At 41.5% G+C, this 25,526-nt stretch overlaps 1 protein-coding gene across 1 annotated transcript; it reads right to left on the bottom strand.

Annotated features, from left to right (window-relative positions):
- Nucleotides 1-4,132: 4,132 nt before the first annotated feature.
- Nucleotides 4,133-24,797, bottom strand: LOC145414630 (uncharacterized). The gene is made up of 3 exons (XM_080284156.1): nt 24,740-24,797; nt 12,033-12,239; nt 4,133-4,407 (listed from the first exon to the last, which is right to left on the bottom strand). The coding sequence occupies exons 1-3, from the start codon at nt 24,795-24,797 to the stop codon at nt 4,133-4,135; spliced, it is 540 nt and encodes a 179-aa protein (XP_080140282.1).
- Between the last annotated feature and the right edge of the window lie 729 nt (nt 24,798-25,526).

Raw genomic sequence — 25,526 nt, 5'->3', positions numbered from 1 at the left:
TACAAGTTGATAGACAAAGGAGATAAAGTTTACCTAGGCAGGGTGTAAGCACAGAAGCACAGTTCTTGAGGACAAGAGGAGGGACTCCATCAGGCTCATATGCCTGTGATGGCAGAAAATACATCAGCTGAAGACATTTTAATGTCAGACATGAGGAAGTCAGAGGAGGGAAGTGATGGAGGAACAGCACCGGAATTGTCTAAGGTGGAATTGGAGGAGAAAATCTGAGTGAAGAGATCTGCTTTATCAGTAGAAGAAATAGCTACAGAACCATCATAGCAGAAAAGAGGAGAGAAGGATAATGAGATAAAGTTGTTAGAAAAGTTTTTGGCAAGGTGCCAGAAGGAGTGGTAAGAATTCGAGTTGGAGAGTTGAGAGCATTTAGTAGGGATGAAATTATTCTTAGCAGAGCGAAGAACAGACTTAGCACGATTCCGGACAGAAACGTGAAGATGATGTGATTCAGGGGTGGGTTGGTTCCAGTACCTTTTATAAGCCCTCTCCTTGTTGCGGACAGCATTAGAACAAGTGTATTTAAACCAAGGCTTTCTTGCATTAGTCAAAGGATATGAGAAAGGAATGTTTGCTTCCATGCCCCAGAGAATAACCTCCGTAATGCGTAAGGCACACTAAGATGGTTCCCGGCCATGGAAGGTATAATCATTCCAGGGAACATCGAAGAAGTACTGCCTGAGGGCCTCCCAATCCACAGCTCCAAAGTGCCACAGATGACCTTTCTTTGAAGGTCCACAGGCCGCACTGGAGCGACAGGACAGGTTAAGGTAACAAGGTTGTGATCGGAGGGGCCCAACGGAGAGGAAAGCAGAAGGATTAGTTGTAAGGAAGAGATCAAGTATGTTGGAGCTCTCTCCAAGGCGGTCAGGGATACGGGTAGGGTGCTGTACAAGCTGCTCTAGGTCATCAAGGATAGAAAAGATGTAGGCTTGTTCACCAGGTGGATCAGTGAAAGGAGAGGAGAGCCAAAGGTGGTGGTGAACATTGAAATCTAGAATGGAGATTTCAGAGAAAGGAGAAATGGATAGAATGTGCTCCATCGCAGAAGTAAGATAGTCGAAGATTTTTTATAGTCAGTAGAATCAGGGGAGAGTAAACAGCGCGGATATATTTAGTCAGAGAATGACAGGAAAGTCGAAGCCAGAGTGTAGAGAATTCAGAAGCATCGAGTTCAGGAACACGAGAGCAAGGTAAGTCGTTGCGTATATATACACAACAGCTACCTTTGGCTTTGAAATGAGTATAGAGAAAGTAGGGGGATACAGAAAAGGGTTTGCTGTCAGTTGCCTCAGACAGCTAAGTCTCAGTTAGGAAAAGAAGGTGAGGTTTAGAGAAGGAGAACTAGTGTTCAAAAGAGAGAAAGTTAGAGGAAAGGCAGCGAATGTTGCAGAAATGAAGAAGTGAGTCAGTCAGTGGTTCCAGGTGGCTCGAGTCGTTATCGGGAGAGGAGCGGAAGGTGGGGGCATTTATGATCCCCCCCTCATGGGAGCTCTGAGGCTAGATGACTTGAAGCCATGATATGTTTTTGAATTTTGGACAGGAAGTGTAGTGCGTACTGTGCATGTAATTTGGTGTTGAAAGTTAGAGAAACTTGTGTTGGAGAGCATGGTGGGCTACTCTTTGTGTTACTGAGACACTGAAAAAGTTCAGCAAAGGGGGATGGTCAGGAACTATTCCCGAGGGCTGATGAAACGGGAGCTCCAGCTCTCCCTGTCAACAGCTTTCCATCCACCTTGAGAGTATTGCTCTGCTCAACTGGTGCTACAGTCTACTCTTGTACTGCCAAAAATACTGTGCGACGAATTATCGAATCTGAGGTCATTTACCGAATCGACAGAATTAGCACTTTTAATATATATATATATATATATATATATATATATATATATATATATATATATATATATATCCCGACGCCCTAATCCCGCAAAGGGTGGCCGCAGACAAAACGCCTCCAAGTCACTCTGTCACCCACCATTTGACTCCCCTCCCCCCAACTCACCCCCCCCTCCCTCATATACCTCTCAACTCCATCCCTCCACCTCATCCTCGGTCTACCCCTCCCTCTCCCTCCCTCCACCTCACCTACATACACCCTCTTAGTCAGTCTTTCATCCTCCATTCTCTCCACATGTCCAAACCACCTCAGTGTATTTCTCCTAATCTTTTCAACCACATCCACATCTACCCCACAATGTTCCTTCACTTCTTCATTCGTCAACCTGTCCCTCCACGTCACTCCACATGCTCCTCTCAAGTAACTCATTTCCACTGCTCTCATATTATCTGATATCCGGTCAAACAATTGTGTTCAATTTAATTATTACACATGTAATAGGCGTCCACACCGAAGGTGTGGAACGTGTCCGAGCGAGCTAGCGAGCAAGTCAGGCAATGCAAAGTATTGTCTCATGTGGCTCATCATGTTCCTCTGATTTCCTGACCTGAAAATGCTAAAATTAACTTATTAGATTACAGCAGAAATATTCCTTCACACTTCCTAAAACCAAGTCTCTCTGCAATTGTCAGAAAATACCTCTGTGCTACTCACGCAACCTTAGACCATTACTTCTTGCGCAGCCGGCTTTTACGCTAATCTGCCTTATAAAAAATTCGTTTCCTCGATATACAGAAAAATTATTTGGTATTACGGGTTGTCTATGGAATGAAATGCGATTTCCAAATTGGTGTCGATCTTTCTTGTAACTTGAAATTGGCTGAGATATCCAAAAAAGTTTGCTACTGTCCTACAGAGTTTTCCTCCCGACCCCTGCCCCCATTTCTTGCTGATGTGTTAAAACTTTCCCTCGGGTACACAGCCTATGTTGGAGGTCGATACTGTGACTATATTTGGTGTTCGAGTGAGCGAAGCGAGCGAGAACAATAAAACAAAAGAGAAGTGTTCCCCTGTGCTAGACCTTATTAAATCATATAGCCCTGCTAGGTGACAGGTGGGCTCTACCCCTTCCGGCGTGGCAGCTACCGGGTGTGGCTCGAACTGACGACCCTCCGAGCCAGAATCCGACGCTCTACCATTGTTCCACCCTGTTCCCTGTTAATAAGAAGAATCAGGTTTCAGAAATGAAACGTGTGCTCCTCTTTAGATCACCAACACTCCTTGACAGGCTTCAGTTTTGCATAAGCATTGATTTTAAGTGGAAATAAATGTATGTTCATTTAAATACGATATTTTTCGAAAACAGAAGTATGTCAAGGCGAGTTGGCTTTCCTAAGGCGAAACACTTTCGCTAACTTTAGCACATTATCGCTCTGAATCCTGTTTTTTTTTTTTTTCCTGGATTCAAGATAATTAGGTATGCATGAGCCTATGTGGTGATGAAAAAAATACTTTCCAGTCAAAAGTGCAGATCAGTGCCGATTTGGTAAATGACCGCCGATTCGGTAATTTGTCGCAAGAGCGAAAATAACCTAAGCGAAAAGTAGTCAACATACCTGTTGACTCAGACAACATACAGTAAATAGATTCTTGAGAAATCGTTTCGTCTTTCATTCATTCCTTTCGCTGCCCCAAGGAGGAATATGGTGAAAAGTTAGATGTTCACTGCATGCTTTATTGTTCACTTCGAACTGTCAAGACATCAGAGCATAATACATATGATCAATGACAATAACTGGAGTCACTGTACCTAAACATTAGAACTATTAGTGTATAATATATATTCCTACATACATGATGACCGACTCCTGTTTGGGTTAGGTTGACAAAAGGAAAAGCAACTTCAACACATAAACCATTTAATCGAATATTTTTATTTATGATAATTAAGAAAAATATTTCCAGCAAGATGCTTCAGAAACCTGACATTGTATTTGCCAATGCAGCTGTCATTTTCGGGAAAATGGCATTTTTTTTATCACTTATGTTAATACACTCATTCTCTTATTCATGAAAACTACGACACATATTTCTTTTCCCATAATATAAACAGATGCCAACATTTCACTAACACACAGAATTCTTTATAATGCAAGGGTTTCTTACAGTTTAAATGCATAATTTCCATCACACCAGTGTTTCCCACTTTGTACAAATATTCATCTTTCATCAGCGTCCTGGTGGTGGTGGTGGTGGGGGGGGGATGTAGCCTCATACTCCCTACAACGTTATGTTTTCTCTCAAATATTGTTCAATATCTTCCGGTGGAATTGATGCCAACCGCTGGAGAAGCCGACGGAAAAGCCAGGGGTTGAACTCAGGAGATTTGGCTGCTGTGCTGCTGTAGGACTTTCGTTGTCTTGCACTGAGGCGGGATTTGAGGAAAGATCGGGGTACCATGTTGGAATCCTGGGCAGTGGTTGAGTCGGCGAGGACAAACTTGAGAACTGGGGGTAACAGCCTCGTGCCTACATTAGTTAGGTCACTCTCTGAAGCTGGAAATGTACAGATTCACGAAAGTTAGAAATAATATACGTTACTTGAGAACACTGCCTAATAACACCAAACAAGAGAGAGAGAGAGAGAGAGAGAGAGAGAGAGAAGGATATTATTGACTTCCTATGTGAAAGACAGACTAGTCATACAAGTATATTTCCCAGTGACGGGTTAAATCGTTTGTCGTTAGCCAGAGTAAACTAGGTAAGTAATCAGGCAAGGGTATCGGTTTAATAAAGTGTGGAAACAGGTAACAGAAAAATAACAAATGGCCAAATCGAATAATTTCAATTTGTCAGATAATAAATGTATGGGACAGGATTGCACCCTCTAAAGTATTAACTCAGCAGCCTCTAGGCTTTATCTTTCATATATATATATATATATACATATATATATATATATATATATATATATATATATATATATATATATATATATATATGTGGGGGGGGATAGATAGATAGATATAAAAGGACTGCATTATTAGTTTTTTTACCTGATAGTTTCATAAATGGCTCTATCTGAATTTAAATCAGTATATTTATGCACATTTTCCGAAAATGGTTAGCCAGGTTACAGGCTGCTGTATCGAATGATATTAATTAATGCTATTGGTAAAATGAAGAAACAGCATCAGCAGATATTTGTTCAGTTTTGGCATTTTTTCTTGAACAAGATGAACAGGGGAAGGAAAAACAAATTTAATAAAAAATCACCATCATTATTCATAAAAATAAGAGGGGATGGAATTAGGTGTGATATCCAATGTGTATGTAGTGTGGTGTAGACAGTTGGAGGTAGAGGTTTATGAGAGTATGCTGGCCTACTCTCTGTTTTAATGAAAACACTGCAAATGTTCAGCAAAGGAAGATGGTCAGGAATTCCTAAGGGCTGGTGAAACGGGAGCTCCAGCTCTCCCTGTCACCAGCTTGCCATCCACCGCGGGAGTACAGCCCTGTTCGACTGACACTACAGTCTACTCTCTCAAAATTATCCAAGCTTTGTAAAAACTCAGGAGCATACGATATTCTCAATGGAAGAGTGCATCTCAGGGGTGGCGTGAGTAGACAGGGAATGGTTAAATTTTCAAGAGATTGTTTTAGCATACGTCTCTCTCTCTCTCTCTTTACTTATTTATTTATATATTGTATCCTCCCCCCCACCCTTTGTGGCGGGATGGACACAATCTGGCCGCACTATGGAGTGGTACTACCACTCTGCGGCCTGGTTGTGTTAGGAAGAATTCTGCCACCGTATCCTCTGCGGGGTGAGGGGACTAGGGACCCTCTCCTCTGTTTTTTAGTTCCTACAATGAGAAAGGGAATAGAAAGGGATGGGGGACTGAACAGAAAGGGACGGGGGATATCCGCGTATCCCTGAAGATTTGGTCAATGAATATGCGTGGATGTAGTCCGATTGAGGCTAAAAGGGAGGAGATTGGGAGAATGCTTGTGAGAAGAAAGTTGGATGTTTTAGCTTTGAGTAAAACAAAGATGAAAGGGAAAGGTGAGTCTAAGTTTGGAAGTGTGAAAGGAAGGATGTCAGGTGTTGACAGAGGAAGGGCGAGAGAAGGTGTGGCCTCGTTAGCGAGCCCGGAAGTGCAGCAGTGTGTGATTGAATGGAAGGAGGTATCGAGACTGATGTGGATGAAAGCGAACTTTGAATGTGAGTTGTGGGTATCTGTGAGTGCGTATAGGCCTGGTAGCGAAAGGGATGCAGAAGAGACGGAGTCTTTCTGGAATGATGTTGATGAGTGCCTGTAGAGTTTTGGAGCAAAAGTGAATGTGGTAATGATGGGAGATCTGAATGCTAGAGTGGGAAATGTAGCAGTTGAAGGTGTAGTTGGTATGCGCAGTTGGTGTGCGTGGGAAAAAATTAAAATGGGGAACGCATGATAGGGATGTATGTTGAGCGAGAGATTGTGATTGGAAATACCTTGTTTGAGAAGAAATATATTTATAAGCATACATGGGTGAGACAGGAGAGTGGAAGGGTTGTTGACAGAGCACTGATGGACTATGTGGTTGTGTTCAGGAATGTATGAAGAAGATTGTTGGATGTGAGAGCTTTGAGAGGGGAAGGTGGAGGTATAACTGACCACTACCTGGTGAAGGGAAAGTTAAGAGTAAGTATGAGATAGGTGAGAGCTAGGTGTGGCTGAGAGGCTTTGAAAGTGAGTGAGTTAGATAAAGAGAGAAAATGATAAAGTATCGGGAGAAGTTGCAAGATGAGTAGAATGCAGTGAAAAATCAGAAAATGGCAGTGTGAAGGAGGAGTGGCAGTTGTTTAAGAGTGCTGTGGTGGGGCATGCAGAGGAGGTGTGTGGCGTGAGACAAGTGCATGGGTGGTTGTGTAAGAAAGGGAAGTGAATGGTAGTGTGAGGAAGTAAGTATGGATGTGGCTGAGAGGAAATGTGCATGTGAAGTGTGGCTGCAGAGGAAGGATAAGGTGTCATATGAGAAGTATAAGGAAAAGAGGAATAGGGCGAGAAGAGCTGTGCATGATAAAGTGACAGCAGATGAGAGGTGGTGTAGGCGGTTGACTGAAAATTTTCAGCAGAGAAAATGTTTTGGAAGGAGGTGAAAACGGTGCAAAAGGAAGAGTCTGAGATGGAAGAGAGAATTAAAGCAGAGGATGGAAGAATGTTAACTGAGATGGATGCAGTAAGGAGGAGATGGGCAGAGTATTTTGAATGATTGTTAAATGTAGAGGAGGAAAGGGAGGCTGAGACTGTGGCAGACGGAAGAGTGTAAGGAATAAATGTGTTGGGAGAGTTGAATGATTCCTTCATCACAATGGAGGAAGTGCAGAAGGCAGTAAAGAAGATGAAAGCAGTGAAAGCTGCAGGTATGGATGGGTGTGCTGTGGAAAGCCTGAAAGGTGGTGGAGTGACTATTGCAGAGTAGTTAGTAAGATTGCTGAATGTGTTCTGTGAGAAGTATGGTGCCAATTGATTGGGCAAGTGCTTGTGTGGTTCGGATGTATAAAGGTAAGGGTGATAAATATGAATGTACTAGCTTTAGAGGTGTAAGTCTGTTGAGTGTTGTAGGTAAGGTGTATGGCAGAGTGTTAATTACGAGAGTTAGAAAGGGCAAATAGGGAGTGATTGATGATGAGCAGCATGTCATTAGGAGAGAGAGAGAGGATGCTTGGATCAGGTATTTGCTGTGAGACGTGTGTGTGAAAAGTATTTAGCGAAAGGTAAGGATGTGTTTGGGCGTTCATGGATTTAGAGAAAGCGTATGACAGAACTGATAGGGAGGCTTTGCGGACTGTTTTGAGATTGTATGAACTTGATGGTAGGTAGCTAAAAAGAGTGAAAAGTTTTTACGTAAATAGTACAGCATGTGTTAGAGTGGGAAACCCTGTGAGTGATTGGTTTCTCTTGAGAGTGGGGCTGCGACAGGGATGTATGATGTCGCCTTGGTTGTTTAACATTTATATGGATGGTGCTGTAAGGAAGGTAAATGCGAGAGTGTTACGTGGAGATTTGAGTCTGGTGAATGCTGATGGTAGAGACTGAAGTCTGAATCAGCGCTTTTTGTGGATGATACTGCACTGGTGGCTGATTCGGAGGAGAGATTGAGCGAGTTGGTAGAGGAGTTTGGAAGGGTGTGTGAAAGGAGGAAATAGAGAGTAAATGTGAATAAGAGTAAAGTGATGAAGTGTACGTGGTAGGCAGATTGTAGGAGGATGAATATAGTTTTGAATGGTGAGTTCTTGAGGAGGTAGAGTGTTTTAAGTATTTAGGATCACATGTTGTTGTGGATGGAAGAATAGATGTATAAGTGAAGTTTAGAATGAATGACGTAAGATAGGTGCTATGAGGAACGAAAAATGTGTTTAAATGTCGTTCGCTTAGAATGGATGTAAAGAGAACACTATATGAGGATGTAGTGGTACCGACTGTGTTATATGGGGCTGAAACATGGAATATGGGTGTAGCAGAGAGGAAAAGTTTGAATGCAATGGAGATGAGGTATCTGAGGAGTATGAGTGGAGTGATGCGTATGGACTGAGTGAGAAATGATGAAGTGCAAAGGAGAACTGGAGTTTTGTGGGAGATGGCTGATCGAGTTGAGCAGAGAGTGTTGCGATGGTTTGGGCTTATGGTGAGAATGGATGATGAGCGATTGGTGAAAAAGATAAATGGATCGGATGTGAGAGGCATATGGTTGAGAGGAAGACCACCAATAGGATGGATGCATAATGCAAACAGAGCATTAGATGTGAAAGGGATGTCTGTTGAGCAAGGAGGAGTAGGACTAACTGGAGAGAAATTGTGAATGAATAACGGTAATGCAGCCCCGAGGGGATATTCTCCCGCATTTGGTCTGATCAGCTGATCAGGTCAGGTGCGGGTAAGGTGATGGGCCATTATGACGTGGCAGGGGTAAACCAGCTCAGCTGTCAGGCCCTGCTGCTGATGTCGCTGATTGCACTGCGGATTTGACCCTTGTGCGGTGTGGTACGATGAGGATCTGTCCCGTCTCTCCTCGGGGCTAAGATACGAATAAATGTGTGTGTTTGGATGAGTAAGTTCGGAGTGTGTCGTCCTGTCTCGGCTACTTCCTTTTCTTTGGGGGAAGCAGCCTAGGTATATATATATATATATATATATATATATATATATATATATATATAATCTCATCAGCAGTTTGAATGTCCACTGCAGGACCGGCCTATCCCCACCGAAGTGGGGACGATACAGCCAATGTATCTCTACCAAGTGGCTTAGGCTGTCTAGCAGAGATTGTATGTAGGGTGAGAAGTGCTTGTAAATGTAATTGTAGTGTTGGAGTGGCTTTGGATGTGTGTGTAGTCTGTGAACCAAGTGTAATCAGCCTGCGCAAGCAGACTGGGTGCAAGCATACTTTATATTATGCGACACTGATTCAACCACAGCATCCCTTATGTCCGCCAATGCAGTACGTAGCCTGAAGAACGCTTCCAAAGTTTATTACCCTGGCTGGCTGCGTACCCTCGTTCTTCAGTGCACGAAAACGCACAGTTTACCACTGTACCACAGAGGCTTGAGAGAGAGAGAGAGAGAGAGAGAGAGAGAGAGAGAGAGAGAGAGAGAGAGAGAGAGAGAGAAGCATGTGTGGGAAAATTCGGAGTGGGAGAATGGAATGACAAAGGTGAGTGAAATGATGGTAAATTTTGCTGAACAGTATATCCATCCACCCATCATCCAATCCTATGCATGTATGTATGTATATATAATATGTTTATGTATATAAATATAAATATCTATCTATCTACCTATCGATATTGCAGCTAACTAGTTACCTAGTTAACTATAGATACAGAAGATAGATATTCCTGTAGGATAAAGTTGTTCCGGAAGCTACCAAGGTAATATGACAGAGGAAGCAACACTCCTATGTTAATTGCCTTGCATGCTTAATTATATGAGTATCTGTTCTTAATTATTTCCCGTCCTGTTTCCACACTTTGTTCATTTGTTTACTCATTCTCACGCTCTTTCTTTGCCGCACCACACCTTCTTCATTATGTCTTATAATGCTCCGGACAAATAAAACATTTCACTTCTAATTTATAATCTATCTGTACAACCATGCATATCTCTATCTATCTATCTATCTATCTATCTACCTATATATAAAATAATGTGTTGCTCACGCTGCATAAGTCATTAAATTAAGTAATCTTAACTCGCAAACACAAGAACGATGGACAGTGACAAATTTGACGCATGGGGCAACTGATTACGACCTCGGGTGTCATATGGCTTTCATGGGTCTAAGCACCACTCACTAATAATATGAATAATTTCACTGAAGCACGAAAAATAATGACGAAATGTTACCTTGTTAAAATTCTTTTGATGCGTCTACTTTAGATGTGCATATTTTCACCTTTTAAGAATACGGGGAGGTCTAGTTAACGTGCCCCACACATTGCCCCACGGCCTTGGTTATGGGAAATGGAACATTTGACAGTGATGCTCTATAGTATCATAAGGCAGTCACATGTTAATTTCCTCCATCCCCCCCCCACCCTCTCTCTCTCTCTCTCTCTCTCTCTCTCTCTCTCTCTCTCTCTCTCTCTCTCTCTCTCCCGTTGTGTGTGTGTGTGTGTGTGTGTGTGTGTGTGTGTGTGTGTGTGTGTGTGTGTGTGTGTGTGTGTGTGTGTGTGTGTGTGTGTGTGTGTGTGTGTGTGTGTGTGTGTGTGTGTGTGTGTGTGTGTGTGTGTGTGTGTGTGTGTGTGTGTGTGTGTGTGTGTGTGTGTGTTTTAAAATCACCGAGTCGCAGATGAAACCATAATTGAGATCTCCACTTCGAATGCCTTCCTTAACCGCCACTTGTAGCCTACTCGGAAAGCGACCATTTGAGCGAGGTGGAAGGCTGGAGAATGGGAATTTAGAGAACGTAGGTGATGGTTGGAGCTTTCAGGGGGTTGATGGGAACGTAGGGGTTGATGGGCTGGAAGGAGTTGATAGCATGGGGACGGATAGGTGAGTGGTGCGAGGCTAGGCAGGTAAAAATGGCAGCCACGCGTTCACTCAGACTTGTACGATCCTTGGTGACAGGATATTTGACACATTCATGAATTAACCATTCTCACCGATCTGTTTCTTTTTTGTCGTTTTTTTTTTCTATTTCCCTGCATACGAGTGTATAAGTGTTGTGTTAATCATATGTTTCGGCCATGCTTTAAGAAAACTAAACAATCATTAATTAACTCACGATTTTGTTATTTAAATCAGTAGTTGGGTGCAAGATGAAGTAGGGAGTGAAACATGCAAGACGAAGGAGACAGATTTTCAGTATAAGGAAAAAAGGACAGACGTCAGAGAGAGAGAGAGAGAGAGAGAACTAAGTAGGTGAACTGCTAATGGTTTCTGTAATGTGTGTGTCTGTGTGCTTTTAATTGCATGTGAATGTATGTGCGAATGTGTACGTCCCTGTATGCCTGTGTGTACCTTATTCACAAAGTTCATTTTCTTGAAGACCACCTACGTACGCTTAATTAATTGTCTAAAGCAATCTCTCTCTCTCTCTCTCTCTCTCTCTCTCTCTCTCTCTCTCTCTCTCTCTCTCTCTCTCTCTCTCTCTCTCTCTCTCGTGTAAGGTATCATTTCCTGGTATGGCGTGGGGGCGAGTAATTTTCCTTTGATAGCCAATTGGTGGTTGGATAGGCATCGACTGAGCAAATTTCTTAATCTCGCCCTTTCCTCTAACATTTTATTGAATATCTTGATAAAATGTTCACTTTACGCAAAACCAACCCAGCCACTTTTACTGATCGCATTAAACCTTGAATCAATAAACTAGAACTTTTTATACTGAAATGACGCTTGTCTTTGTCAGCACAAACATACCTAATCTGACTCATACCCAGTGCTTGACCAAGATTCTGCACTTTATACCGTCTACGAGTATATCTGTTTATTAGCTTCATGTGAAATGTGACTACAACAAAAAGACGTTTTTTAACTCATTAGTGACTTCTTCTCTCAATTGACAACAAACATTTCTCTCCTCCCATTCCCATGGAAACTGTACGGCAATAATAATAATAATAATAATAATAATAATAATAATAATAAAAATAAAAATAATAATACAGTATATGTCTTCAGTCGGTCACCCACCTTGGCTCTTGCTAGCTTGAAGTTTGGCGGGCGCAGCTAACTGAGACTCTCCATTCTCCTCCACGTCAACACCCAAGCCATTCAGACCACCCACACCCTCCAACAACACTCCCATGTCACCTCGATCGTCCACGCTCCTGAGAAGAGTCCGCTTACCAACCCTTGGAGAAGGAATGAGGTCCTGCCGCTTCACTCGGCTACACTCACCTGCCAAGAAGCAAAGTTTGGTGGTGAGTGACGCAGATGGTGAAGTAAGGAGAGAAAAAAAGAAGACGAGCATGGGTTGTATGTGTGAAAAAAAAAAGTTGGAAAAAAAGAAAACAGGTCAGTGGGATTCATGAATGACACAGGTAAACAAGGAGCGATAAATGTAATGGCCTCATCTTCTTGAAACTCCTTGCTGCAGGGGAGAGTAATACTATGGTATTTCTTTGGCTTAAGAAGGCAAATACAGTATAACGGAAAGTTTCCCCTCCCACTGCCAACAGCTCCCTCCAGCTAAAGCCGTAGGAAGAAATGAAGCTCGATGAAAAATAATACATTAGTGGGAGATTTTGGGCGAACGATTACAAATGAATGATTTACGTTGTCTTAATTTATAAGAGTATGGGAAATAAAGACAAAGTATTGTGCAGCTGCAGTCTATAAAGGATAACCAACAACAGGGCAATGGTTTCGTGCAGGAGCTATATTTTCATGACGTGCCGCAAAATAGTGTTACATATTATACCACTTTCTTTACAGTACAACAGTCACATGAAGGTGTGTGGCACACAGTACGACTGCCGAACTTCATGGAACTAAGTGTCAAACTATATCCTGAGTCAGAAATTCTATACCTATATATATATATATATATATATATATATATATATATATATATATATGTGTGTGTGTGTGTGTGTGTGTGTGTGTGTTGTTATGCCGGCATGAATAGGGTAGTGTTAATATCTAGGGATGTGAGGAACATTCTAGAAATTAAGTATTCTGTCGTATTTTAGGCTGTTATTTGCATTTGGAAATATGAGGAACATTCTGGAGATTTTGACATTTGTTTTGGTTTTTTCCTCTCTTAAGAATTAGTTCTTGTCATTTTTGTTATTGCATATCGTTAATTTAAGTGTATTATTGTGTGAGAAAATGTGAGTTCTCTCCTAGGACGTAGAAAGTGCATGGTTGCATCAGAAAATGTGAGCTCCTTTACTACAATATTCTGGACTGCATTAATAGGGGGAGTCGGGGGGATATATTAAGGGGTCCGCCTGATTTGCTGGAAGTTTGCCAGAGAGAGAGTGCCAGAGGAGTTTTAGTGAGTTAGCCACGAGTTGGGTTTTTCGCCAATGAACAATCAGTGCAGAGTAATCAATGAAGGACGGAGCTGTAAAGCAGAGTCAGTGAGAGTTAGCCAGTGAAAGAGTAGTACTGAGTGAAGGAGTTAATGTGGGAGAAAAAAGTCAGTATTTTGCAAGTGTACCTCGGCCGTACCTAGAAGGAATAACACCCAAAAGTGATCATCCGCTTTTGATTAACCGTCTGAGTTGTCTACATGCCATTCTCGATGTATCAGTGAACCACTACTGCATAATTGGAGCAATTGGTGTCAGGAGTGGAACGAATCCTACAATTGCAGCAATTGGTGTCAGGAGTGGAACGAATCCTACGCTTGTAATAACTGGTGTCAAGAGTGGGATTATGTTTTGAGAGATGAAGACACATGGACAGGTTGACAAAACGGCGGAAGTATCACTGGAAGATATAATTGTAGTGTTGAGAGAAATACATAAAGAATGAAAGAAGTATGAAGAACAAAAGGAAGATATACTTGCCATGTTGAGAGAAAATCATAGATAACTAGAGAAAGATATACCCACAATGTTCTGAGCACATCACAGAGAACAAAAGAGCAATTATGAAGAACAAAACAAATATCAAGAATTACAACAAGAAGTGGCATACATCAATAAATGACTAGGTAAGAGTAGTGAGGGAAGAGAGTTCCTGTATAGTGGAGGATGAATTAAGATGTGAAATACAGGAAGTGAGTAATGGGGTCAAAGTCCTTGAACAGTGTTTGGCTGAGAGTGAGCACCCAACACACTCCTTAGGTGCCAGTGACAGGTGCACAGAAGGGGATGGTAAGACTGAGGGTGTAACGTGCCCAATGGTCACTGAAACAGGAAAAGAGAGGCAGCTAAGAGTGGTGGATCATTGACAGCTTCCAGAGACTTCGCAGCAGCTGTGGGGAGTTACAGGGAGCTACCCTGGGTTTTGGGGACCAGTGGGTGTCGGGGTGCGGCAGAGGGGTAAGGAAGTGACTCTGGTAGTGTGTGCTGCCCACACTAGGGACCCCTGCATCTTGGGTTTGGACTGCCTAGTATCCCTCCGCTGCCTGCTTGACTTCCATTCAATGCAAATGGGCCAGGAGACAGGAGTGTTCCACTGAGGGCCATGGACATGGAACTTTGCTAGCAATGATCAGATGGACTACATTTATCCCCCCCCCCCCCCGAGCCAGATGTACTGCTGCCCTGCAAGTTCTAAGACACGTTGAATGCATCCCTGGGCTTGATGGATCACAGTATCCCATGCATTAGAGAAAGGAGAGTGATGGTTGACAGGACCTTAGTTGACACTACAGTAGAAGAAGTACCCTTTGTCACAGACAGATGTTTCACTTCGTCCTAAGGAGATGCATCAGGACACAGTTGGGGGGATAGTGCCAAGAAGTCGATCAGGAGCCGCCAAATAGTGTATACAAGAGGATTACGGTTGAGCTTCAGGAAAAGCTACCTGACCACTTGCGAGATCTGTTTCGCATTAGTGTCCAGTGTCTGGAGAGGCCACAGATGGAGCAGTTGAGGGGGCTCTTGGTGAGGGATGCTGATGAATGTTCCTCAGGGGATATCATGGACCTGAGAAGTGCTCTTGGAATGGACCCAGGGACCTGCTGAACACCGAAGATGAAAGAACCCAGGAGAATGACAGAGTTGGCAGCACTTTAGATACGGTTCTTCGCAACGTGGGACTTTGACAGAGGCGACAGCGATGACCCATTGCTCTGGAAGTTTATGCTGTATATACTTGCATATAGGTAGGAGGGTTGGTTGTGTCGGGGATGACACAGTACTGAGAGAGGGGCAGTGTTATGTTGGTAGGAATAGGGTAGTGTTTTACATCCGGAGATGAGGGGAACATTCTAGAAATTACTGTATGTGTTCAGTCGAAGGTTTAGCCGGGTGTTTGCTCCTGGAAATGTGAGGAACATTCTGTAGATTTCGGCATTTGTTTTGTTTTCTTCCTATCTTACCTGAGGAATTAGTTCTTGTCATTATTGTTATTGTATATTGCTATTTAAAATGTATTAGTGTGTGAGAAACTGATAGTTCTCTCCGAATATCTAGAATATTTATCATTACACCAGAAAATATGAGTTCCTTCATTAGAACATTCTGGACTGCTTAGCAGAGGAAGACGGGGGGGAGTATATTAAAGGGCCCGCCTGGTCTGCTGGCAATGTGCGAGAGTGGCAGACAGTGATGTTTTGGTGAGTTGTCACGAGTAGTGTTTTTCGCCAGTGAACAGTCAGTGGATCAGTGACACAGTCAATGAGTTAAGCAGTGAGAGTAATCACTGAAGGATGGAGTAGTTAAGCAGAAAGTCAGTGAGAGCCAGTGAACGAGTAGTAGTGAGTCAAGGACTGAGTTAACGTGGAGAGAAAAGTAATTGCTCTGCAAGTGTACCTCAGCTTTACCTAGAAGGAATGAAACCCGGATGCGTTCATCTGCCTTTGATTAACCGGTTGACCTGTCTATGTGCCATTTGCGACGTATCAACGAACCAATAAAATTGTAGCTGCTAATGTCAGGAGTGGAACGAATCCTTCGATTGTAACAGCTGGAGTCAGGAGTGTATATATATATATATATATATATATATATATATATATATATATATATATATATATATATATATACACACAGATTATATAGATAGATAGATAGATAGATAGATAGGTAGATAGATATATAATCTCTCTCTCTCTCTCTGTATATATATGTTCATATATTCATATTTATGCATGTACGTATGTATGCATGTACACACACACACACACACACACACACACACACACACACACACACACACACACACACACACACACACAAAATTCGATGTGAAAAGTGTGATTTTGATCCACTTGTTGGAAAAGCCGGCCGATATTTCATTGCCAGAACCTCTCGTGTAAGTTGTGAGGTAACTGTCTCCTGCCAGATTATCAGGGCTTTCAAAGCAGAGGAAGGTGAAATGAAAATATGAAAATGAAGAGGAAGGGAAAAATAGAATGGGTCTGAAGATGAGAAACAAAAGAAAAAAAGAGAAATAGGAGAAGTTGAGGATGTGGATAAACAAGAGGACAGGGAATCCAGAGAATGTGAAAAACCTATGAAAACTTATTTATGGTTTTGAGAGAGAGAGAGAGAGAGAGAGAGAGAGAGAGAGAGAGAGAGAGAGAGAGAGAGAGAGAGAGAGAGAGAGAGAGATCGTTGAAAAGAACTTGAAAAAACTATCTAGTTATTGCCCAATACTTTTCTTACCCTATTACGAGTGTAGTAGCCTGGGAGAATGGTGCTGATTTTCGAAATTTAAGACAAGAGTGGTCAGCTTCGCTTGCCCCTGGGTGGCATTATATGGGCAACAAATCAGCCATCTCTCAGATTTAAACTCTTACGTACCACACGTGGTATGAGTGTCTTAATCTACCAGAGCAGCACAGAAGATCAAAAATGAGCAGCCAAGGTAAAAAAAGAAGTGAATGTATAACTACTCCTTATGAACGACTACAGTATATATATATATATATATATATATATATATATATATATATATATATATATATATATATATTCGTGTCCGACTCTGGGCACAGGCTTCAGGGCCTATCCCCAAGGCTCTATCAGTCATCCTTGGGGCCCAGTAGTCTCCTACAACTCCACATGTCACCATTTCGGCGCTAACACCCACCATCCATTTTGAATACATGCTAGAGCTATCTCATCCATGACTAGTGTACTAATATTAGCCGGGGTACTTTTACGACTTGTCGGGAGGTCATCTGGCAGATCAGAAAAGTCTGCTTTTTATTACAGTCAGATCCTTAAACTGTTCCCTCCCCCAGCCGGGATTCGAACCTGAGTCCATTAAGACTTCAGGCCGCAGTGGTTTATTCATGTACAGTACACGACAACGAAAAAGAAAGGTACTTCCATGGCATATTTTGAGCACACATTTGACCCTTGACCCTGGCGTTTGTAGTACGGCGCATGATTTGGGATCGAAGATTCATTATATATAGACAGATAGATATACATATATAGATAGATAGATAGATATAGATATTATATAGATATAGATAGATAGATAGATATACAAATATTTTCTCGTTTGAATAATAGTTTGAAAATAAATGAAACACGAAAATTTTTCTTATCCAATCTAGTGAAACTACATTAATTTGTCATCTAGCTCAGAGAGTGCATAGAATATCAGCCGCACGAACAAGCAAGCAAACCGATAATAAGAAGACATGAAAACCAATAAACACAAGCATGAACATTCGTATAAATAAAACATAGAATCTGTGAACAGTTCAGAGGCAGTCAAAGTGTGACAGCTGGAGACACATGGGAGAGGATGGATATGCCTTGGAAGGGGCAGTAAAGAAAATACCCTTTCTTAACAATAACAAAAATGCAATTTTGGGATATGAGACTCCACCATATCATCGATCTTCCGCGAAATCTACTTATCCAACGAGTGGGAGAACAAATGAAGATCGACAGGCGCCAAGAGTTAGCGGGACTTAGTAGGTGTTGGAGGTGGTGGTGTTGGTAGAAGTTGAACCAGTTTGTTGGGTTTATTTTTATTTTTTTATTTTTTTTAGTTTTACTATTTATTTGTGTAATTATCATTAATTCCAATATATTTTTTCTCTATTTTTAGACCATGATGATCAATTATTGCAGCACTTCCGGACTTGTAAAATATGACTTGAACATGTCTAGTATAGACTTGACCTCCTTCATGAATTATTGAGCAACATGAAACAGCCAGTCTCGACTCGTTAGCATATATAAACACCGTGTTGAAAAAAAAAAAAAACGTGGAAAGTTGTTATCCCCTTAAGAGGAATCGAACCCTAGATCTGTAGGTAGAATTGAGGCGCCGCCACCACCACACCACGGAGTGAGAAAGTCGAGGCGACATAAATTCTCTGAAGAACTAGGTAAATCTCTAATGGGAGGAAGTTTTTCAATCCCAGCCTACATGTATATCATGAATATCATGGTACATATTTCGGACACACCAGGATTTTTACTTAGCTCCAAGCAGCTGGGCAAGTGACATGGCAGTTTTAATCTGCCCCAGCCAGTGCACAAGCGTCTTTCTATATATGTTGGAGAAACACATTACACGCGCGTACACATGTGGAAAGTCATATTCCTTCCCTTACGGTGAAGCTTCCGGAAAGACTTAAAACGAGTCATTCTAAAAATTCAGGTGAACCAAATCAAACTTCAGTGATCGACGAACTAAATGTGCTCTCTCTCTCTCTCTCTCTCTCTCTCTCTCTCTCTCTCTCTCTCTCGGCATGAGAAAATTAAAAAGATGTACGGTCCCATAAAGTCAATTATTTAAGTGTAGGGGTAGGATGGGAAGAGTTAGGAAGGCTTTTAACGAGTACCGGGTAGAGGTAGTTACTTGGCTGATGGGTGGGTTTGGTTGTTTTACTTCCGCACACATTTATATTTTCACTCACAGGTGTGATGTACACACGATTCGGACCAGCACAAAAATGTACACACACACACACACACACACACACACTTTATACAAACAAACCGTCACTGAAGCTGCCGCAAACACAACAGGAGTTGTGAATAGATAAACCGATGAACAGATAAACAAATATCCAGCAATGTATTCATGTGGACGTGTATATGCAATGATATTACGGAGAGAGAGAGAGAGAGAGAGAGAGAGATTAATAAGCATGAAAGACGACGTACGCCGAGTCACAAAAGTATGGGTGCACAACATGCGTGAAACATTTAGGACCACAGAACGAAGGTCACTGAAACATTAGTATCCGACCTACCACACGTTGGTAGCCCTGATGTTGGGAGGTGTTATATATCGCCAACTAGCAATATCCTCTTGCAAACATACAGCAAAATGTAATGTTTATATAGACAGACACTGATGATACACAATGAGACGTTGGTAACGTCAGCAGTTGTTCGAACCTTTTTGGTGGCATCGCACCCCCTGTGCACCGAGACTTTTGAGATCCAGAGTACAATAGGTAACTGTATCTCATACCAATTAATCTGGCCAGGCATGTATGGCAACACTTTCCCACCGAGATTCTGATTGGCTGAAGGTATTTGTTCGATTTCGTTGTTGCTTAAACCGACACTCTCCTTATCATCAGATATGATACTAAGTTTGTCGACAATACAATCGTCAAAAGCAATAAGAAATACGTTATATACTTAACAACAAAGAAATTTTCATAGGAAGATAGAGATATGAGTCAACAAAATATTATAATAGTCCAAGTCAAGTTCAGCATTAGACCAATTCCTTTATGTCTTAGACACTCTTTAATATAACAGACAATTAAGGAAACCTGCTTTAGCTAAGCTTTGCTATAACACACATTTAAATTTTAAGATCAGTCGTTACTGTGATAATAGAGGAGATATAATGAAATAATTTTCCGTTAGCCTACTTTGATTTTCGCGATTTTTTCAAACCTCCCTCCCCGCAGAACTCGTCTATTCATTAGAATTTTTAATTATTCAAAGTTGAGTGAGAACAGGATCTTTGCAGTAAAGTTCAGTTTTGTAAATGTCTGCTAGCGGTGTGGTCTGAAAGTGGTTGTAAATATGGGTACAACGAGACTGTTAAAAGAGAACGTGACTCGCGGGGAGATCTGCTGACAAATGAAGAAAAAGTAGTTGGTGGAAAATTTTAAGTACCTCGGTGCAGTAATAGAGGAAAAAATGTGACATGCTGAACGAAGACGATACGAAACAGAGATCTGAGAAAGGGGGCTGTAAGTGAAGTGCAAGAATTTTTTTCATGCATACAGTACACTACCGCATGGGTATGACACTGATGTGTTTGGAAAGTCCGTAGTGAGCAATGCGGAAATTGGACTGTTAATGATTATATGCAAGATGCTTACGCAGAACAGCATCAGAAATATATAAATCTGTGCAAGATATGAATTAGGTGAATCTATTAAGTTATGCAGGAGATGGCTAAAAGAGTTGAACAGAGTGTTGCGATGGTTTGCGAATATGGAGAGAATGGATGAAGAGACTGGTGAAAAAGAACTGGATCGGATGTGAGAGGCATAAGACTGAGAGGAAGACCACGAATGGACAGCGTGAAGAGAGCGTTAGATGAGAAAGGGATGTCTGTAGAACAAGGAAGGGTGGCTGTGCGTAATTGGGATAGCTGGAGAGAAATCGTGAATGAATGAATGGAGAAGCGGCCCCGAGGGGATATTCTCCCGCATTTGGTCTGATCAGCCGATCAGGTCAGGTGCGGGTAAGGGGATGGGTCCATTATGATGTGGCAGGGGTAAACCAGCTGTGCTGTCGGGCCCTGCAGCGGATGGCGCTGACTGCACTGCGCAGTTGACTCTCGTGCAGTGTGGTGCGGTGAGGATCTGTCCCTTCTCCCCTCGGGGCTAAGATACGAATAAATGTGTGTTTGGATGAGTAAATTGGGAGTGTGTCGTCCTGTCTCGGCTACCTCCCTTTTGGCGGGAACAGCCTAAGTATATAGACAAATAGATTGTTCAAAAGCTAGAAGCGAGTGTGTGTAGACATCATGGTCCCATAGAGGACGTGAATTCAAATATGGTGGTTAAGGGGTATTAAATGAGCGACTTTGATGGTGAAGGAAGTATAGTACCCTACGAAGATGAATGGATTTGGTATATAATTATGAAAAAGGTAAAAACGCTAAGGAAGTGACCAGTGATCGCAGTATATGGAGGAAGTATTACTTGAGATGCACATGATTTGGGATGCAGTCCTTTCTTAATTTGATAATTGACAGAGTAACTCCATCCCGCAGAAAAGGAAGAGAAAAAAAATGTGGAGAAAGTTTTTGTTTGTGGGGTGAATCCAAGATTTTGAAGGCCTGAATGGTGTGTGAATTACTAATATGCCCATTTCCTTGGATGCGCTGTCATATAGTCTTATATTTATGTTATTCTCTCTCTCTCTCTCTCTCTCTCTCTCTCTCTCTCTCTCTCTAATATATATATATATATATATATATATATAATTTCAGTATACATATTTTTTAATCATTGCATTGTCTGTCGTCATCTTCAGCAGAGAGGGAGGGGAAACGAAGTACACGGAATATGGCAATGGATTATTTTAGGGAAAAATTAGGTACTGTATAATGAAAGTTAAAAGGTGATGACAGCTGCAGTCAAACTGGCAAAAGCAAATTCCGAAAAGAATTTTTCTTGTCCAACTGGATATTCATGTCTCGAAAAATTATTCACTCTCCCACGGCTGAATTGCATTCTTGAGGAGTCAATGGAGAATTTAAAGAGTTGAAGTAGGAATGGATTTGAGGGAAAATCAGATGTGATAACGTTTGCAAGAAGATGAAATAGATCTAAGTGGATGAATGAGAAACTGTGATGTGAGAAGTCAGGTACCGGCACGCGTGTGCGTAGTAAAGAAAGATGATTGTCGAACAGCAATGAATGGTTATAAATTTATCAGCTCGAGGTCTATCTGTATAAAATTTAACCGTAAAATGAAAGTTGTTCTGATTAATGAATACGTTTCTTGTGACAATAAAGGTAGATGTAGGAACCAGAGTAATGGAACACAGGCATGGAGTTAAACTATTGTGATGAGGGATATGATTGGAAGAATTGACATGGTCCCTGTGAATGACGAATCGTTTTAGAACGCCAGAGGATTTGTGTCAGGAACGAGGTATATGCTTTAGTAAATTATTTTCAAAAGTATACACACATATACATAGAACAGAGAGACTTGATAAATGCTGAAGGAAGCTTGATTGGTTATGTGCTTGTGGTGAGAGTTACTGTCACGAGTGAGATAAGAGGATAGTGCGGATATTTATCTGACCATATGAGTGCGGTGTACAAGGTAAAACTTAGATTTTAGAGGATAGGAATTGAAAGGAGTACCCGGAGTTAACTAACCTAAAAATGTAAATGATACCATGCCCCCACCCCCCAAGTAAAAGGTAGTGTAGCCTAGCCTTAAGTTACTCTAATTTTGAAAAAATAAATAAATAAATTACTTAACCTGCAACACCTTAACGTAAGCTGATCATTCCTAACCAAACCTAGCGAGCACAAGGTTGTCAATGAAAGAACGTATCAAAACCCTCAAAACTATTACAATCATCCTTGACTTCAGTATGATACAAGGGACATTCTCGTCTTCAGAACCAAACAAGGGGCTCTTCAAGTTTGTCATCGCTATTCATATTGGTGCTTGTTTTGTTCATCCAGATTCTACTTGCCATCATGCACATTGTTGTTAACGTTTCATAATCAGATTCTTACATTTTATCATTTGAACCATAACCTGGAGTCCAGATTTTAAGTCAACTTTGGCTTCGAAGGCAGTTTTGAGTAAACGTCTCGTGTAATCAGAATAAGGGAAAGAATCATCAGACACAGTATCATCCCACGCATCAAGTACGACTTACTACCCTAAGCACTTACAGCCTTACATGCACCATCACACAACCTTCCCACTCCCACTACCTCAGTTACAATTGTAATACAAAACTGAGAATGCTAAATGTTAAACTCAAAAATGGCAGATGAATCATTACATATCGTGCTTTTATTTCAGATCGCTGATGCGAATAGTAAAGCAAACTTTTCGATAGTTGATCCAATGAAATGTGAATTTCCAAAACCAAAAAATTTATCTACGGAAACTATTAAGTCTAGCATAAATTGTGGAGTTCAGATTCGTGGATGTCGCTTACCGTCGGTAATTTTGCATTTTATAAATACTGTATATATATATATATATATATCTGCGTCTCACTTAAAAATGCCATCAGCTGGACCTCTCATGTCAGATCACTTGCTAAAACCGCCTCAAAGAAACTTGGATTATTGTACAGAGTCATGTGCGCTCCCACCTTGAATATTGCTCACCCTTGTGGAGTGGATGTGGAGAGGTTGCATTAAAACAACTAGACAAAATCCAGAACAAAGCTGCTGGAATTATTAATAACCCTGCTATTATAAATAAAGTACCTTCCTTACAAGTAACAAGGAATGTTGCCTCCCTTGCATTGTTTTACAGATACAGTATTTTTATGGCAAATGCTTAGACAAAGTTCCGTCCATTGTGCCACCTCTCCACTCCATCCCTCGTGCTACACGGGCATCTGGTAGCGCTCATGACTGGAACGTCATTCAGCCATATTGCAGAATTTCTGCCTATAAGAATTCTTTCATTCCCCGAACTGCATCTCTCTGGAACTCGTTTCCCCAGAGTTGTTTCCCTCCAAATTTCAAACTACAGCTGTTGATGTCCGCCTGTTACAGATATTTTATGAATGGAGGACACCAGTAATCAGGTGTATGAATTTTTTTATTCATTTGTTTTTCCTTCCTCTGTTCTAGGTGGGGGCGCTCACCATCCACTCACTGGATGTAGTGCTGCTGTTGGGTGTCTGCCCTTTCCTCTCCTCCATCCTTCTTTCCTTCCATCCTCTTCTGTCTTCCTTTCCTTCATTCTTTCCTTGTCCTTCTGCCTACGGGTAACTTTACACTCCCTCTTCTGTCTTTCTTTCCTTCATTCTTTCCTCTTCCTTCTGCCTGTGCGTGACTACACTGAGTGACAAGCCAAATGGTTTCCTATACACAAGGAAACCATTTACTACGCTGGGTGGTAACCATACAACCAAATTTTGACGCCTGGTGGTTTAGTGGGTAATTATTGCGCTCCAATCGGATTGAGCCGGTGAAGGTTTATATCCAAGGGACGGTTGGGGTTACTTGCTCATGTAATGCCACTCAGGGATGAGTAAGGCTGGTCACTCGATTAAATGTCGGGACCAACTGCCTAGCCCCGGGCTCCTACGCTCCTCATGGGGCAATGTAGGACTGGATGATGGATGGGTGGATGTTGTGTTATTTGAAAAAAAAAAATACATAGTATATATATATATATATATATATATATATATATATATATATATATATATATATATATATATATATATATATATAATATGTGTGTGTGTGTGTGTGTGTGTGTGTGTGTGTGTGTGTGTGTGTGTGTGTGTGTGTGTGTATGTGTAAAATTCTGTCTGTAAGTGCTCTTATAGTGGATCTGGTGAGTATGGAGTGAAGAAACACGAGATTGTGGTTAAAAAAAAAAAAAAATCTGGGTGTATGCATGACGAAGAGAGGATGACATCAAATGCCGGGATGGAGAAGTAAAGAAGAGACTTTTCTTCCTTACTTTTGAGAGTGGTTCGGTAAGTAATAAGAGTATTGTGTAAGAATATGTGAGTATTCAAGTTTCGTAGGAATAATTTGTGGATTACAATAAAAAAATAAAAAAATAAACTAAAACAATTACGAAAAGTCAGATACTCACATCCTACGACGACCAGTGCGAGGATCAGGCCCATCCTGGAGAATGGAAGACTCGTCATTGTAGCTAATGCCTTAAATATTTTTCAGAAAAATTACAGAATTCCCTCTTGTTCAGTTATACTTGGCTGCTGTAAGCAACGCAGCGTAATTGTAATATCTTTCCACGGACTCAAGGGAATACAGTTCGTCTATGGCAAACAGTAACGAATGAAAATGTTAACAAAAGAAGAGAAGGCCACTTGTTTTCAACGGAGCTGTTGTGGCAAGTGAGGTTAAGTTGTGGCGAGAAGGCCTTATATACTGAGGCTAGGCCGGGGGAGGGAGGGCAAGAGAGGAGGAAGAAAACCCACGCGCATGAGAGAGAGAGAGAGAGAGAGAGAGAGAGAGAGAGAGAGAGAGAGAATGTGCCACAATTGTTCGATTAAGGCATAGTATCCACTCTCTTCTGCAGCTAGGATTCTCTCTCTCTCTCTCTCTCTCTTTCTCTCTCTCTCTCTCAGATGTGTGTGTTGAGTTGTGAAAGCAGTCTTCTAGTAGCCTAATATCTGTATGAGAGAGAGAGAGAGAGAGAGAGAGAGAGAGAGAGAGAGAGAGAGAGAGGGAATTTTAAGCACAGCATATTTTGAATTTTTATGCCTTCAAAAAATCACGTTTACGTGGATTTGTATATACTATAGTCTATTTGAGTGATCTGTGCAAATGAGATGCATGGGCCAAGTAGGGTGAATCTGATTCGCGGCTGCTGATTGGTCGTCGATGATGTAAATCTACAGCTCTTTTATTTTAGC

Source organism: Coenobita brevimanus, chromosome 100 (genome assembly GCF_032717465.1).
Source record: "Coenobita brevimanus isolate Jiangsu-jjx chromosome 100, ASM3271746v2, whole genome shotgun sequence".
Classification (NCBI taxonomy): Eukaryota; Metazoa; Arthropoda; class Malacostraca; order Decapoda; family Coenobitidae; genus Coenobita; species Coenobita brevimanus.
Note: the sequence above shows the minus strand (reverse complement) of the source record. Positions and strands in the feature narration are given on the sequence as shown.

Coding starts and splice junctions, on each gene's coding strand:
- LOC145414630 (XM_080284156.1), bottom strand. CDS start 24,797: ATGACGAGTCTTCCATTCTCCAGGATGGGCCTGATCCTCGCACTGGTC. Junction 12,240..24,739: donor CGCACTGGTCGTCGTAGGAT/GTGAGTATCTGA, acceptor GCTTCTTGGCAG/GTGAGTGTAGCCGAGTGAAG. Junction 4,408..12,032: donor TCAAGCTAGCAAGAGCCAAG/GTGGGTGACCGA, acceptor GTACATTTCCAG/CTTCAGAGAGTGACCTAACT.